Genomic DNA, 16,394 nt, shown 5'->3' on the forward strand with positions numbered 1-16,394 from the left:
AACTATCGGGTTCCTGATACGCAGAATCAGTGACGTATCTCGTTCCAAAGACGGACAAACAAGCTATTAAGCAGGTAGTCATAATGTTTTAGCTCATCAGTGTACAGTACGACAACATTAAATCCTGTTTATTTGGATACCTTTCGGTGCTCTTTCTTTCCATTTTCGAATGGCATCGTCTGTATAAACATTAAAAAGAGTAGGAAACGAAATGAATTCTTGTCTTGAACCTTGTTTTATTAAAATATTTTACCCTCTTTAATTCGCGGCGTCAAGAACAATGTAAGTTCCACTATGCAGACACTTGATGCAGTTTATTAAATGATTTGGGTATCTACGTTCTGCAATAATATTCCACTTACTCTACATATCAATCTGTCAAATGATTTTTCAAAATCTATGAAATCTGGGTAAGTTCGTAAATTAAATGACCTTCTTTGTATTATATCTTGCACTGTAAATAAATTATTGCTACATTACCTTACACTTATGAAGGCTCTATAAACAACAGATCTCTCATATTCTTTAAGCAGTTATTTAATACAGCTAAATATATTTTGTAGGCAGTGTTTAACAATAAGAAACTTTCGTAATTTGAAGTTTTCCTGAGATCCCCCTTTTCTTTTTTAACACTGGAGACATTTTTTGCTGTATAACTATGATCTGGAATTCTAGCTTTCAGTTAGCGGGTATTGATCGGATGTATAAATAAAACAAAATCAGTAATCAAACACGTATGATCTGTTCTATATTTATCCCATCAAGTCCTGGACATTTTTTGCATTTTTGTCTTCTTCTTCTTCTTCTTCTTCTTGTGGATTATCTACGGCTGGCGCCGCATCTTCGCCCTTCCTTCTTGAGTTTCCTCAACGTTCATAATCCGTGTTTCCATTGCCTCCTCCACATCATTTTGCCATTTGCGTTGTGAGCGACCTCTTTCCTTCCACTGGGATTATTTCCACCGTGGCATGCTATTCGGTACAACTACCAAGTTCCACTAAGTTCATCCTATCCTCACGTCCAAACAACATAAGCCGCTTCTGTTCGACGTCGTCACAGATATCCCCATCCATTTTCACCATTTGTCGGATAGCGTCATTTCTTACTCTATACATCCTAGTACAGCTTGAGCTTCGCCTTAAGCAATCCACCTCAAGGCTGCTACATTCTGCACTGCAGGTTTATACATTCTCTTCTGATCTTTTTCTTTCTCAGAACAGAGTTAATTGCTCTTCCTACAGTTCCTTCTTTATTAAACCTACTTGTGATTTCATCATTACTTGCTCTCTGTTCATTAAATAATACCACATTTTGCCTTTTCCAAACCGCCAATCACTTTCTCATCTACCTACAAATTATTTACTTTTCCGTTCCAACGGGCAACTACTCACACTTCTTCATGTTCACCTTCAGGCACTGAGCGACGTGGTGCAGTGTTTAGCACACTGCACTCGCATTCGGGAGGATGACGGTTCAATCCCGTGTCCAGCCATCCCGATTTAGGTTATCCTAGATCTCCCTAAATCACTTCAGGTAAATGCTGGGATGGTTCCTGTGAAAGGGCACGGCCGATTTCCTTCTCCATCCTTCCCTAAACTGATGGGACCGATGACTTTGCTCTATGGTCCCCTCCACTGAATCAACCAACTAACCGTAATCTTCAGGCCAGCCTTATTCTATTCCTCTTCAAGCTTGCATATCATATACCTCATAACATATTCTGCTAGTACAATCCTACTCTATTTCTTTTAGTTTTCCAACAATTTTCTTTTTCAGTAAAATATTCTGTATCTTCTAGGGTTATTATATCAGTGTTAATATAATGAGTTATATTTTCATAATGATTACTTGCCCATGGATTATACTACAGATTCTTGTAATTTTTTATCCATTATTCATGACATATTACATTTATTTGTTCTACATGGTATCTGTTTTAGTCTCTTAACATTGTTAAGGCAAAGTGCTATCTGTCATAAACATCACATTCTGTCTCTCCTACAAATGTAACAACCATGAAGGGCCTTTCTTGTTAGTGATTCTGCTTTCTTCTCATCGGTCTATATCTTTCGCTTGCTTGATCACTGCAGTAAACACTCATATAGTCTTTGTTTCTCTTAAAGTATTTCCTTACTTTTTTCATTCCAAATTACAATTCTTTTCTCCTTTCGCCATTTAGTTTGCTTACTTACTGCATCAACTGCTCTCTTATTTATGCAGTATTTGATGTTCCCGATTCCATCATTTTGTGTAGGTCAATTTGTTGTTGTTGTTGTGGTCTTCAGTCCTGAGACTGGTTTGATGCAGCTCTCCATGCTACTCTATCCTGTGCAAGCTTCTTCATCTCCCAGTACCTACTGCAACCTACATCCTTCTGAATCTGCTTAGTGTATTCATCTCTTGGTATCCCTCTACGATTTTTAGCCTCCACGCTGCCCTCCAATGCTAAATTTGTGATCCCTTGATGCCTCAAAACATGTCCTACCAACCGATCCCTTCTTCTAGTCAAGTTGTGCCACAAACTTCTCTTCTCCCCAATCCTATTCAATACCTCCTCATTAGTTACGTGATCTACCCACCTTATCTTCAGCATTCTTCTGTAGCACCACATTTCGAAAGCCTCTATTCTCTTCTTGTCCAAACTAGTTATCGTCCATGTTTCACTTCCATACATGGCTACACTCAATATAAATACTTTCAGAAACGACTTCCTGACACTTAAATCTATACTCGACGTTAACAAATTTCTCTTCTTCAGAAACGCTACCCTTGGCATTGCCAGTCTACAATTTATATCCTCTCTACTTCGACCATCATGTTATTTTACTCCCTAAATAGCAAAACTCCTTTACTACTTTAAGTGTCTCATTTCCTAATCTAATTCCCTCAGCATCACCCGATTTAATTTGACTACATTCCATTATCCTCGTTTTGCTTTTGTTGATGTTCATCTTATATCCTCCTTTCAAGACACTGTCCATTCCGTTCAACTGCTCTTCCAAGTCCTCTGTTGTCTCTGACAGAATTACAATGTCATCGGCGAACCTCAAAGTTTTTACTTCTTCTCCATGAATTTAAATACCTACTCCGAATTTTTCTTTTGTTTCCTTTACTGCTTGCTCAATATACAGATTGAATAACATCGGGGAGAGGCTACAACCCTCTCTCACTCCTTTCCCAACCACTGCTTCCCTTTCATGCCCCTCGACTCTTATAACTGCCATCTGGTTTCTGTACAAATTGTAAATAGTCTTTCGCTCCCTGTATTTTACCCCTGCCACCTTCAGAATTTGAAAGAGAGTATTCCAGTTAACATTGTCAAAAGCTTACTCTAAGGCTACAAATGCTAGAAACGTAACGGTGAATTTACTAAATAATAATGCAATCTTTGGCGGTAGAGATCTGAAGCTGAAGGATCTTTTATAAACTGTAATGTAAAGTTGATTGATTTTCCTTTATGTGTAGGGGATGAGCCCACGAGTCTCCTTCATTATATTAGAAATGCTGTTTTGGCCATAACAAAAAATGGTCTCTGAAAATATCACACTGCGTGAAAATTTTAATGTGTTCCACTAAGGAAAGAAACAACTCACCTACTAGAATATATAACTCATTTAGCTCATGTGTTGGGCCAAGTGTTTTTATGAATAGTTTTCTTTCGGAAGAACGTTTTAGTTACTATGAAGTTAGTGTATGTAAAAAAACTTCTTCTCTCATTACCATTTGAATTTACAGTATATCCTCCATATCTCCCCACCACGCCTTTAATCCTGTTATTACCCACTCAGACATTCCAACCCTCACATACATAAATCAAGTATGATTCGTTTATTTCCGCACACACAAGCAGGAGCTTTTCGTAAACAATATCTGAGTCCTATACTCATCTCTTTTCAGACCAATAATCTCCAGTCACAGGTAGGTGACCTCGCTCTGTTTTCGACCTTAAAATCGTTAATCACTCATTACGAAAAGTGCAGGGTGTAATTCTCTCCTTCCACTCTGAATCTGTTACCATGGCTATGCCCGTCTGCCCATGAATTTGTTTCTCAACGCCTCTGTATAAAAACGTATAATGATGTATATCTGTTGTTTCTCTTAATGTACTGGTTATAAACTGCAGATTGAAGCTAAAGAAATTGAAAAAGGTCGGAAATTAAGGAGATGGGACTTTGATAAGATGAAAGAACTAGAAGTAATTGAGAATTTTAGTGAGAGCAATAGGCATCGATTGACTGAAACAAGGGAAGGAGTACAGTAGAAAACGATTGGGTAGCTCTGAAAGATGAAATAGTGAAGGCAGCAGCGGATCATATAGATAAACAGAAAAGGGTTAGGAGAAATCCTTAGATATTATGGGATATAATGAATTTAATTGACGAAAGGAGAAATATTACAATGGAGCAAATGAGGCATGTGGAAAGGACTACAAACATCTAAACAATTAGACTGACTGTAAGTGCAAAATGGCTAACCATGGATGGCTAAAGGACAAATGTAAGTATATAGACCCATATATAACTAGGGGAAAGATAGACACCGCCTACAGGAAAACTGTAGAGATATTTGGAGAAAAGAAGAGGGGCAGTATTGATATCAAAAGCTCAAATGGAAAACCAGTAATAAGCAAAGAAGAGAAAGCTGAAATTTGGAAGGAGTATAGAGGGTCTTTGCAGGGAAACTAGCTTGAAAGATGTAAATGAATGTCAGATAGAGGATACGATACCGCGAGAAGAATTTGACAACGATCTGTATGGAGTTTCCTCAGAGCTACTGATACCTCTGGGAAAGCCAGTCATGACAAAAACAAAACTCTTCCATTTGGTGTGCAAGATGCATGAGATAGAAGACCACAAAGAACATTAATGGCTGCAAATTTTCAAGTCAGTGATCGGTTCAGCTGGACTAAAAGGCCCAGTCTACTCTATGTAAACACAGACCGCACCATTGTGGAGCCGCCGCCAGCTAGCACAGTGTCTTGTTGTTCTATGGCTTTATGGGATCTGTGCCACACTCAGGACTTACCATCAGCTCTTGCCAATTGAAATCCGTACTCATGTGGCCAGGATATGGTTTCCCAGTCGTCTAGGCTTCAGCCGGTCTGGTCAGGAACCCACGAGAGGCGCTGCAGGCGACGTCGTGCCGTTAGCAAAAGCAGTCTGACCGGCCGTCTGCTGCCACAGCCCATTAACACCGAATTTCGCCTCGCCGTCCTAACAGATGCGTTCGCCGTACGTGACACACTGATTTCTGTCGTTATTTCATGCACTGTGGCTTGTCTGTCAGCACTGACAACTGTACACAAACGCGGCTGCTCTCGGTCGTTAAGTGAAGGCCTTCGGCCACTGCGTCCTCCGTGCTGAGAGGTAGTGCCCGAAATTTGGTATTCTCGGGACACTTTTGACGCTGTGGGTGTTGGGATATTGAATTCCCTAATGATTTCGGTACCTGGATTGTCACATGCGTCTAGCTGCAACTACCATCTGCCGTCAGGGTCCGTTAATTTCCCGCGTGCGGTTATAATCTCGTCGGAATCCTTCTCACACGAATGAGTACAAATAACAGCTACGGGAGCTGTACCTCGTGTATGCGATCCTATCGACATCTGTTTATGTGCATGCCGCTATACCATCACTTCTGTCAGCTCTTAGTGAGTAGATCATAACAAAATTTTAAATTTCTATATATGGCGAATAATTGTGCGAAATATTGAAAATGAAATTTTTGTTGCCACTGGAGTCCGCTGTGTAGAGAACCTGGAAGTGGTACAGTGTTCTGGGATAGCGGTATAATAATGTATACAATTGTAATCGTAATCAGAAAAATAAAAATTTTTCCTCAAGTAAATGTCTGATCCCACAGTACCAGTCTTACAGGCTTCTGTGTCGATAGTAATGCTTCTGGAGTCAAAGCATTCATCTGACCTGACAAGGAAGAGTAGTCGACAAACCAACCTCCCCAACTAGAAAAAAAAAAAAAAGAGAGAAGGTCGTCGGGAAATGAAATGAGAAATTCCATTTCGCTAGCAAACGACGCTAACCTGGCAGCGGCGAATTATACTCCAACAGCTGACACAAGCTGCAAAACAGGAAGCGCAGAAGGACAGGGTCGCACAGATACGATGGACGAGGAGTGGGGGAGAGATGGTATCGGCGGTGGACAAGCGCGCAGTTCACAGGGACCGCTTTGTGGCATCTGGCGGCGCAATTACAAAAGAGCAGGACAGCCGGGTTGGGGGGGGGGACAGTGCTGGGTCGCAGCACTGCGACCGGGACAGCGCAGAACGGAGGTGGAGGCGGAGGCAGAGGCAGGCGTAGAGAGGTAGAGAGACGGGCCGGCTCCAAGCATGGGGCCCGGAGCGCTGCTGATGTTGGCGGCGGCGGCGGCGGTGGCGGGCATCACGAGCGCCAACATCGCCCTCGCCGTGAGTACCCGCCCTGCTTCTTCTCTGCGTCAGCCGCTCAAACGACGGCATTTTTCCCCGTGGAATTTCGGACGACCTCCCCCTCTTACGGCTCATCATTGCGGTTCTACGTGACTACCTCTACTGGAGCTTTTCCAAACAGTGATCAGTCCCATATGCAGGTGGGAGCAGGTTGGGGACGCACCCTCCCCCTCCATCCCCCCCCCCCAACCCCCGAAAAAGTTTGGGCTTAAACTGAGTACAATGGAAAGCCAAAGAAACTGATGCACCTGCCTAATATTGTGCGCGGCTCCTACCAGCACGCAGAAGTGTTGCAACACGACGTGGCATGGGCTCTATTAGCGTCTGAAGTAGTGCTGGAGGGAATCGACACCACGAATCCTGCAGGGCTGCCCATAAATCCGTAACAGTACGAGGGGGTGGAGATCTCTTCCAAACAGCACATTGCAAGATATCCCAGATACGCTCGATAATGTTCATGTCTGGGGAGTTTGGTGGCCAGCGGAAGTGTTTAAATTCAGAAGAGTGTTCCTGGAGATACACTGTAGGAATTCTGGATGTAGGGGGTGTCGCATTGTCCTGCTGGAATTACTCAAGTTGGTCGGAATGCACAATGGACATGAATGGATGCAGCTGATCAGATAGGATACTTACATACTTGTCACCTGTCAGAGTCGCATCTACAAGTATCAGGGGTCCAATATCACTCGAACTGCACACAGCCCACACAATTACAGAGCCTGCACCAACTTGAACAGTCCCCTGCTGACATGCAGGGCCCACAGATTCTTGAGGTTGTCTCCATACCTGTGCACGTCCATCCACTCGATACAATTTGAAACGAGATACTTCCAACCTCTCAGCATGTTTCCACTCATCTACAGTCCAGTCTCGGTGATGATGGGCCCAGGCAAGGCTTAAAGCTTTGTGTCGCGCAGCCATCGAAGGTACACGATGTTTCATTCAATGGTTCGCACGATGGTGTTGACGGCCCAGCACTGAAATCTGCAGCATTTTGCGGAAGGGTTATACTTCTGTCACGTTGAACGATTCTCTTCAGTCATCTTTGGTCCCATTCCTGCAGCATCTTTTCGTGGCCACAACAATGGCGGAGTTTAGATGTTTTACTGCAATTCCGATATTCACTGTACACTCGTGAAATGGTCATACGGGAAAATCCCTACTTCATCGTTGTCTCTGAGGCGCTGTGTCCCATCGCTCGTGCGCCGACTACAACGTCACGTTCAAACTCACTTAAATCGTGATAGCCTGCCACTGTAGCAGCTGTAACCCCTCTAACAACCGCGCCAAACACTTGTTTTCGCAGCGACCGCAGCGCCGTATTCTGCATGTTTACAGATCTCTGTATTCGAATACGCATGCCTACACCAGTTTCTTTGGTGCTCCAGTGTATTTTCTTAATATTATTTAATTTTGATTATGACTGAAATTGAAAAGAGTTTCAGGGGTAAAGAAGTTGATGAACAACAGCAGAGGCAGATTCACCAACCTATATGAGGCTAAAACTGTTGTGAAGCAGAGTAGATGGTGAACAGTTTCATCACTAAATCTGTATTCACGCACGGTTTTCCGTGTAGTTGGAAATAAATAAATCATCTGAGGATACGTTTTAGATAACTATCTTCTTGTCTCGAGTCTCAGTGCCATACTTAGACAAACAAGTCTGCCTCTCGGCCATTTGCAAACAGGACAGAATAGACTCAAGGTCTTTCGAACTTTTCTTCTAAAACTTGAATAAATGAAATAGATGCCTTTCATGTAGAAAACAAAATAGTGACTGAATTCAGCAGGAACTGTCACTTGGAGTGGAATAGACCTATAAATGCGAGCATGGTCTTAAAGCCCCTGTCCAATCATGTCAAAGTAAGCATCTCCAACCACATAAAAAGTTAAGACATTCTCTCGGAGTCACTTAACTAGCTATTATTCATAGACCAACTTGTAAGACAACTTTCGATCCAATTTGTTTGTTATAGTGTGGGTGTGTTATCAGTGAAGAAGGAAGTGCGGTAAACCATCGCTTCACTATCTTGTATCCTTACTTCAACTGTACTGCAGATACAAAGAAGGTCACCATAGCATCTCCTATCACTGGAATAAATGCGAGTGATGCGAGTCATTTAGTGCGTAATTTCAATTTTTAAAAGCAGAAATGTCATTAAGCATCTCATCCACGCCATAATAATTTCTAAGCAAGACAAATTTATTTAACGAGTTGTAAAGATGCCTCTCTACGAAAGCCGGCAAAAAAGTCGTTTTCAAGTAAATATATCTGGAATTCTAAGTCACAGCGATCGGCGTTTGATCACTCGTTATTCCTAAGCACAACACTGGACAGAATTCGTGTCCATCAATTCGATATAACAAACAAATAAACAAGAGTACCCCCCGCCCCATGATCTTATTTCGTCTTTCTGCTGTCTAGATAGGCTACATCAAATAATTAAATGACAATCTTACTAGGGAAAGGTAAGACCTAAATAAGGGATAAGGCTGCATAAACTAATAGTAAACGCCGAAGGTACCGACTCATGTAAGTGGTAACGCGCACTAACCAGCCAGTCCCGGAAAAATTGTGTAAAAAGGCACAGCGAAGAGAGTACTATGTGAAATTGATACTTCAGTAACACTGCTGTAAATTAAACAAATATTCATCTAGTTTGTGCTGTTAACACGCTCACGGATCATTTAATGCGAATGAAAACAGAGAGTCGATCCTTGTCGACCTGGACGACCTATTGAAAGGTTTAATCGAGACTGTATTTATATTATAACGTAAAAAGTCATCGTAGGTAAAATTAGCTTTTCAATTTTTGGGCACCTCCCCGGAAAAATAGTTTTGCGTGCAAACCTCCCTGTGGTCTGCAAAACTGGCGCTAAGCACTATGGGACTTAACATCTGAGGTTATCAGTCCCCTAGACTTAGAACTACGTAAACTTAACTAACCTAAGGACATCACACACATCGATGTCCGAGGCAGGATTCGAACCTGCGACCGTAGCAGCCGCGTGGTTCTGTGTTTTGCACTTACAAAAAAATGATTGGAGTATCATACACGTCATGGAATCACTTGTTTATGCTTGCAGGCCGGTCAAAAACAGGTAACCCTTAATTGCTGCAATCGGAAGTGTGACCTGTACCAGACACGGCATTAAATAAGAGAAGAAGGGGTGAGATCGATTGAGAACTATACTATGGACGTGAGTCGGCGTCGGTCTGAGGTGCCTGTTTGTCTGGCTCCTTAGGGAAGCACCTCGCATTGTAATAAAGATTTTCATCAGCATTGCGTAACTCCCGAATGTTCCACTGCCATAATGCACCAACCTTTCCAAATCCGAAAGGGAGTCGTTTCGTCAGTGCCTCTCATCGTAACAGTGACGGGATTCCGTAGAGAAGCTAGAATAAGATATCCGTAAAGACGGCAAATGGTGTTCAAGTGTAGTCGAACTGAGCACAGCCATTTCGATTGCACGTGAGCAAATGTTAAGCTGACTGTTACAGAAACGTGGACAGAGTATAATGGGTCGTATGTTTCCGTTCGTTCCTCAGATAGGTTCGTTTACTAAAAATTAAGGAGACCGAGCCATATTAGTTGAAGCTGAACATTTGTCTTTCTTCCAGTTGCTCGAACCTATCTGAAAGACTCACACAGTAAACAATTACTAAAAAAACTAAACTCAGTCCGAACAGGCCGTGGAATGCCCAACGATACCGCCCGGCCGCCGTGTCATCCTCAGTCCACAGGCGTCACTCGATACGGATATGGAGGGGCATGTGGTCAGCACACCGCTCTCCCGGCCATACGTCAGTTTACGAGACCGGAGCCGCTACTTCTCAGTCAAGTAGCTCCTCAGTTTTGCCGCACAAGGGTTGAATGCACTCCGCTTGCCAATAACGTTCGGCAGACCGGATGGTCACCCATTATAGTGCTATTCTAGCTCGATAGCGCTTAACTTCGATGGTCTGACGGGAACAGGTGTTACCACTGCGGCAATGCGGTTGGCTACAAAATTTCTAAGACGAAATGAAAAGTATTTCTTCCAAATTTTGTGTTCTGTTCTGAATATCGGTTGTGGTATTACACGTCACGCATTTTACTCGGTCGACTTCGCCTATTCGCTGGCGTAAGTTGCAATCCTCTCTCTGGTGCGAGAGGGCTCCAGACTGCAGCGTACAAGATGGCGGTGTGTAACATAACTATGTCAGTGCGTGAGGAACAGCATTGTCCAGGTTGTTCTTCACGTGAATCGCAAATAACTGTGGCCTGGTGACATGGGGTATAGCCATCCATAAAAGTCCCCTTACTGTCAGAGAATAGGAAGTCAAGGAATGCCTGAAAATGGTCTCCAAGTAGCTGTAATCGAGTTTCGGAGTCGAACAGTTGGTCCACACACGGAGCACCCTCTCCTCCAGCATGACGAAGGCAGACCACACACGAGGGAGCAGCGACGTCTGCAACAGCCGGCGCCTCGGGCTCTCTGTCACCCACCACCCTCCATACAGCCCGAAACGGCCCCATCCGGCTCTCATGTGTTTCCCAAAGTTACGCCGATCTGACGAAAGCCGTGGGACTCCCAACAACGCCGAATCGGACCTCTTTTTGCTCGGCGTAGTGCAGAAACTCGGCCTGGTGTGGACTCAAGTTGCTGGAAGTGCCCTGTAGAAAAATTGAGCAACGCTGCCTCTATAGCCGTACATAAACGCGAAAATGTTCCAGTGCGAGATTCCGTGCACAAACTGCCCTCTAGACTATATCCCATAAATGTTTGAGGGATTCATGTGGGAGGATCTGGGTGGCCAAATCATTCGCTCGAATTGTCCAGAATTTTCTTCACGTCAATGGCAAATAACAGTGGCCTGGTGACATGGCGTATTGCCATCCATAAAAGTCCCGTTATTGTCAGAGAATATGAAGTCGAAGAATGGCTGAAAATGGTTTCCAAGTAGCAGAACGCAGCCATTCCCAGTTAATGATCGGTTCACTTGGATCATAGGACTAAGTCCATTCCACGTAACGACATGCCACACCATTATGGAGCCACTATCAGCCATATATGTATTCCAGTAGGTACAGATAACGCACATTTACTGGCCAAGACGTCAATATGAGTTCACTGTAATGCCCTTCAAACTATTGTACCACAATTCTGACCCTTGAAACACGGACAGTTGTCTTGCTGAAAGATGCCGTCGCCATAGGGGGAGACTTCAAGCATGAAGCGATGCAAGTCGTCCGCAACAGTGTTCACGTAGTTGGCTGCCACCATGACGCCTTTGGTTACCACCACAGAGCCGGCCGGAGTGGCCATGCGGTTCTAGGCGCTGCAGTCTGGAACCGAGCGACCGCTACGGTCGCAGGTTCGAATCCTGCCTCGGGCGTGGATCTGTGTGATGTCCTGATGTTAGTTAGGTTTAATTAGTTCTAAGTTCTAGGCGACTGATGACCATAGAACTTAAGTCGCTTAGTGCTCAGAGCCATTGTGAACCACCACGGATCCCACGGAAGCCCAACTGAATGTACCCGATAGCACAGTTCTGTCCTCACTGGTCTGCATCTGTGGCGCGGTTTCGTCCAGCCACTCGCCTGGATGACGGCATGTAAGGACCCATTCATCGACCTGGTGTAACAAGAAATGGTGTTCAGTCGGCAGGCGACACGATTCGATCGATCCGCAGCGAAAACTCAGTGCTGCTGTGCCCACTTCAGTCGTAACTGACGATGTCGTTGGGTCAACACAGCAACACGTTGGGGTCGTGTGACGTGGAGCTCCATGTTCAACAGTGGCCTCTGAAGGGCGCCCCGGAACACTTGTACCGGCACCACTGCTGTCGTCAGAACTGCCACAGATCGTGGCCTATCCTGGATCACACAGTGGGGAATCCTCCGACCTCTACGTTCTTTGATGAGACGTGGTCGTCCAGTACCATGCAGCCCACGCGTTATTCCACCAGCCCCCAGCTGCTTCCCATAGGTGCTCACGAAATTGGTACGCAACCAGGTGACCAGCTTCGCTGTTTCACAGATTCTCGTTTCAGGCCACAGCGCCACAACAATGCGCCCTTTGTTCAAGTCGCTTATATCAGTGGATCTCGGCATTTGTCGCCCGATCTTCGTTATAATGACTGCCCATTCGTGTCTCTTCCGTTTACATTCTGTCCTTGCTGCGCCACGCGCCCGCAGCCCCACCAGGAGGCGTTCAGCCAGTCTCGCGCTGGCCAGTGGTCATGACTTTTTTGGATCATCAGTGTATGTCCTCCCACAATGTTGGACTCGGGTGCTAATGACTGTAGCAGTTTTGCGCCCTAAAACCAAGCTAAAACAAAGCAAACAGTGCTGGACTGAGCCCATCATAGATACGGGGCAGCGAAACCAAATGAAGCCCCCGGCCTGCTTGGAAATGGACGTATTTCTGGTGCGCATTTTCTAAAAAATTAATAAGACAGATGTATTGGCTGACAAAAAAAGTAAAGTACTTATACTGTGTTTTCTACGCTCTAGTAGCTGCGATAACATACTTAAACACACAACTGAGAAAGATAGCATTTGAAACGGGATATAGCACAGCAACCATATTGTAGAGTGCAAAGCAATAAAAAAGACAACAATAAGACAATTAGCTTCTATTTTATATGTCTGGAAACAAATCTTGTACAATTATATCATTCAGTTATGTAATCTTAGTTTAAAATATAAGTTATTGTTAATTTTATTATGGTGCATTCACTGAAGCACCAAAGAAACTGGTATAGGCACGTGTATTCAAATACAGAGATACGTAAACAGGAAGAATACGGCGCTGCGGTCGGCAACTCCTATATTAGACAAGTGTCTGGCGCAGTTGTTAGATCGGTGACTGCTGCTACAGTGGCAGGTTATCAAGGTTTAAGTGTGCTTGAACGAGGTGTTGTAGTCGGCGCTCAAGCGATCAGACACAGCATCTCCGAGTTAGCGATGAAGTGGAGATTTTCGCGGGCGACCACTTCACGAATGTATCGTGAGTGTCAGGACCAACGATGACAGCAGAGAACCGTTCAACCTGACAGAAGTACAACTGTTCTGCAAATTGCTGCAAGTTTCAGTGCTGGGCCATCAACGAGTATCAGCGTGGGATCGATTCAGCGAAACGTCATCGATATGGGCTTTCGGAGCCGAAGGCCCACTCGTGTGCCCTTGATGACTGCACGACACAAAGCTTTACGCCTCACCTGGGCCCATCAACACCGACATTGGACTTTTGTTGACTGGAAACATGTCGCCTGGTCGGACGAGTCTCATTTCAAATTGCATCGAGCGCATCGACGTGTACGGGTATGGAGACAACCTCATGAATCCAGGGACGCTCCACGTAAGCAGAGGACTGTTCAAGCTATTGGAGGCTCTTTAGTGGTGTGGGGCGTGTGCAGTTGGAGTGATATGGGACCCCTGATACGTCTAGATACGACTCTGACAGGCGTCACGTATGTAAGACCCTGTCTGACCACCTGCATCCATTCATGCCCATTGTGCATTCCGACGGAGTTGCGTAATTCCAGCAGGACAATGCGACACACTATATGTCCAAAATTGCCGCAGAGCGGCTCCAGGAACACTCTTCTGAGTTTAAAAGCCTCGGCTGGAAATTTGTGGTAAGGTCTTATGGGACTAAACTGCTTAGTTCAACGGTCCCTAAGCTTACACACTACTTAATCTAACTTAAACTAACTTACGCTAAGGACGACACACACACACACCCATGCCCGAGGGAGGACTCGAACCTCCAATGGGGTAAGCAGCTCGGACCGTGAGAACGCGCCTCAGACCGCGCTGCTACCCCGCGCGGCCTTCCGGTGACCACGAAACTCCCAGGACATGAACATTGCTGAGCATATCTGGGATGAGATGCAACGTGCTGTTCATAAGAGATCTCCACCCCGCTCGTACTCTTACGGATTTATGGACAGCCGTGCAGGATTCGTGGTGTCAGTTCCCTCTAGCACTACTTCAGACATTAATGGGGCCGATGCCACGTCGTGTTACGGCACTTCTTCGTGCTCGTGAGGGCCCTACACGGTATTAGGCGGATGCAGCAGTTTCTTTGGTCATCGGTTTATTTTGGTGCCTTTATATGACTGAAATTCTGAATAACTTCATTGACTTCTATATCATATGAAACTTTTCTTTCGGTTGATGAAATGGTCAGATTCGTTAGTCGTTCTTGATTCAACGTAGAGCGAAGACAATTTTAATTTTAATTTCAGTTTAGAAAAAATTCTGAGACATAAATGGTCATCAAGTACTGGATTATTAGTGACGTACAGGGTAAAGAGTCACGGAAATCTCGTCATACAGACATAGCGTCATCGGAAGCTTCAAGAACGAATTTTGTTTCCGAAAGTTTGGAAAATTTGGCTAATTTCCTTCACGGTCGTATATCGCTGTGACAGTCTTGTACTGTATAGATCGGTCTACGCATTCAAACACTGATCGACGAACTACTTACTGATCGGCAATCTAAAGCCATGAGCTAGTTGAGCCGGTATTGTTTTATTTAGGCTCCTATTTCCTCATCATCGAAGTTAACGTCCATATCATTGCATTTTTTAGTGCCAACCGTAGTTCGTGTCGTAACTAAAATCTCAATCAGAACTTTTAATTAAGCGACTCCTTGATTGAAAGTCATTTTTGGAGACTGTAGATATTATTGGGCTAAATTTAGTTCCTCCAGTATAGTGTGCCAAAAGTTAATGTACTCGTAAATCAGAAAGGTGAAGCCGCATAGAGCTGGGAGGATCGTGCATGCTCGAGATCTAGCACCAAGGTTTGCCTTGCACGAATCTTTCATGTCTTCCAGAATGCTCTCAATTATTTCGACGTTTTCGTTTACTACTTAAACTGCATTGTAATCAGCACACAGTCATTTTCCCGTTTTTTCTACAAGTAATTCCCATGTACATGTACAAGACGAGAAGGGTTAATATAACTGGAATCACTCAATAGAGGAAAGTCCACTGGACCTGACGGGATACCAATTCGATTCTACACAGAGTACGCGAAAGAACTTGCCCCCCTTCTAACAGCCGTGTACCGCAAGTCTCTAGAGGAACGGAGGGTTCCAAATGATTGGAAAAGAGCACAGATAGTCCCAGTCTTCAAGAAGGGTCGTCGAGCAGATGCGCAAAACTATAGACCTATATCTCTTACGTCGATCTCTTGTAGAATTTTAGAACATGTTTTTTGCTCGCGTATCATGTCATTTCTGGAAACCCAGAATCTACTATGTAGGAATCAACAAGGATTTCGGAAACAGCGATCGTGTGAGACCCAACTCGCCTTATTTGTTCATGAGACCCAGAAAATATTAGATACAGGCTCACAGGTAGATGCTATTTTTCTTGACTTCCGGAAGGCGTTCGATACAGTTCCGCACTGTCGCCTGATAAACAAAGTAAGAGCCTACGGAATATCAGACCAGCTGTGTGGCTGGATAGAATAGTTTTTAGCAAACAGAACACAGCATGTTGTTATCAATGGAGAGACGTCTACAGACGTTAAAGTAACCTCCGGCGTGCCACAGGGGAGTGTTATGGGACCATTGCTTTTCACAATATATATAAATGACTTAGTAGATAGTGTCGGAAGTTCCATGCGGCTTTTCGCGGATGATGCTGTAGTATACAGAGAAGTTGCAGCATTAGAAAATTGTAGCGAAATGCAGGAAGATCTGCAGCGGATAGGCACTTGGTGCAGGGAGTGGCAACTGACCCTTAACATAGACAAATGTAATGTATTGCGAATACATAGAAAGAAGGATCCTTCATTGTATGATTATATGATAGCGGAACAAACACTGGTAGCAGTTACGTCTGTAAAATATCTGGGAGTATGCGTGCGGAACGATTTGAAGTGGAATGATCATATAAAATTAATTGTTGGTAAGGCGGGTACCAGGTTGAGATTCATTGGGAGAG

At 44.2% G+C, this 16,394-nt stretch overlaps 1 protein-coding gene across 1 annotated transcript in view; it reads left to right on the top strand.

The window, feature by feature from the left end:
• The first annotated feature begins 6,257 nt into the window (after positions 1 to 6,257).
• LOC124720429 overlaps positions 6,258 to 16,394 on the top strand; it is a 130,384-nt gene continuing 120,247 nt past the window's right edge. Inside the window, exon 1 of the mRNA XM_047245778.1 lies at positions 6,258 to 6,424. Within this exon, the coding sequence (XP_047101734.1) occupies positions 6,347 to 6,424 (78 nt within the window). The 5' untranslated portion in view covers positions 6,258 to 6,346. The remainder of the gene's footprint in view (positions 6,425 to 16,394) is intronic.

This window comes from Schistocerca piceifrons, chromosome 11 (assembly GCF_021461385.2).
Source record: "Schistocerca piceifrons isolate TAMUIC-IGC-003096 chromosome 11, iqSchPice1.1, whole genome shotgun sequence".
Classification (NCBI taxonomy): domain Eukaryota; kingdom Metazoa; phylum Arthropoda; class Insecta; order Orthoptera; family Acrididae; genus Schistocerca; species Schistocerca piceifrons.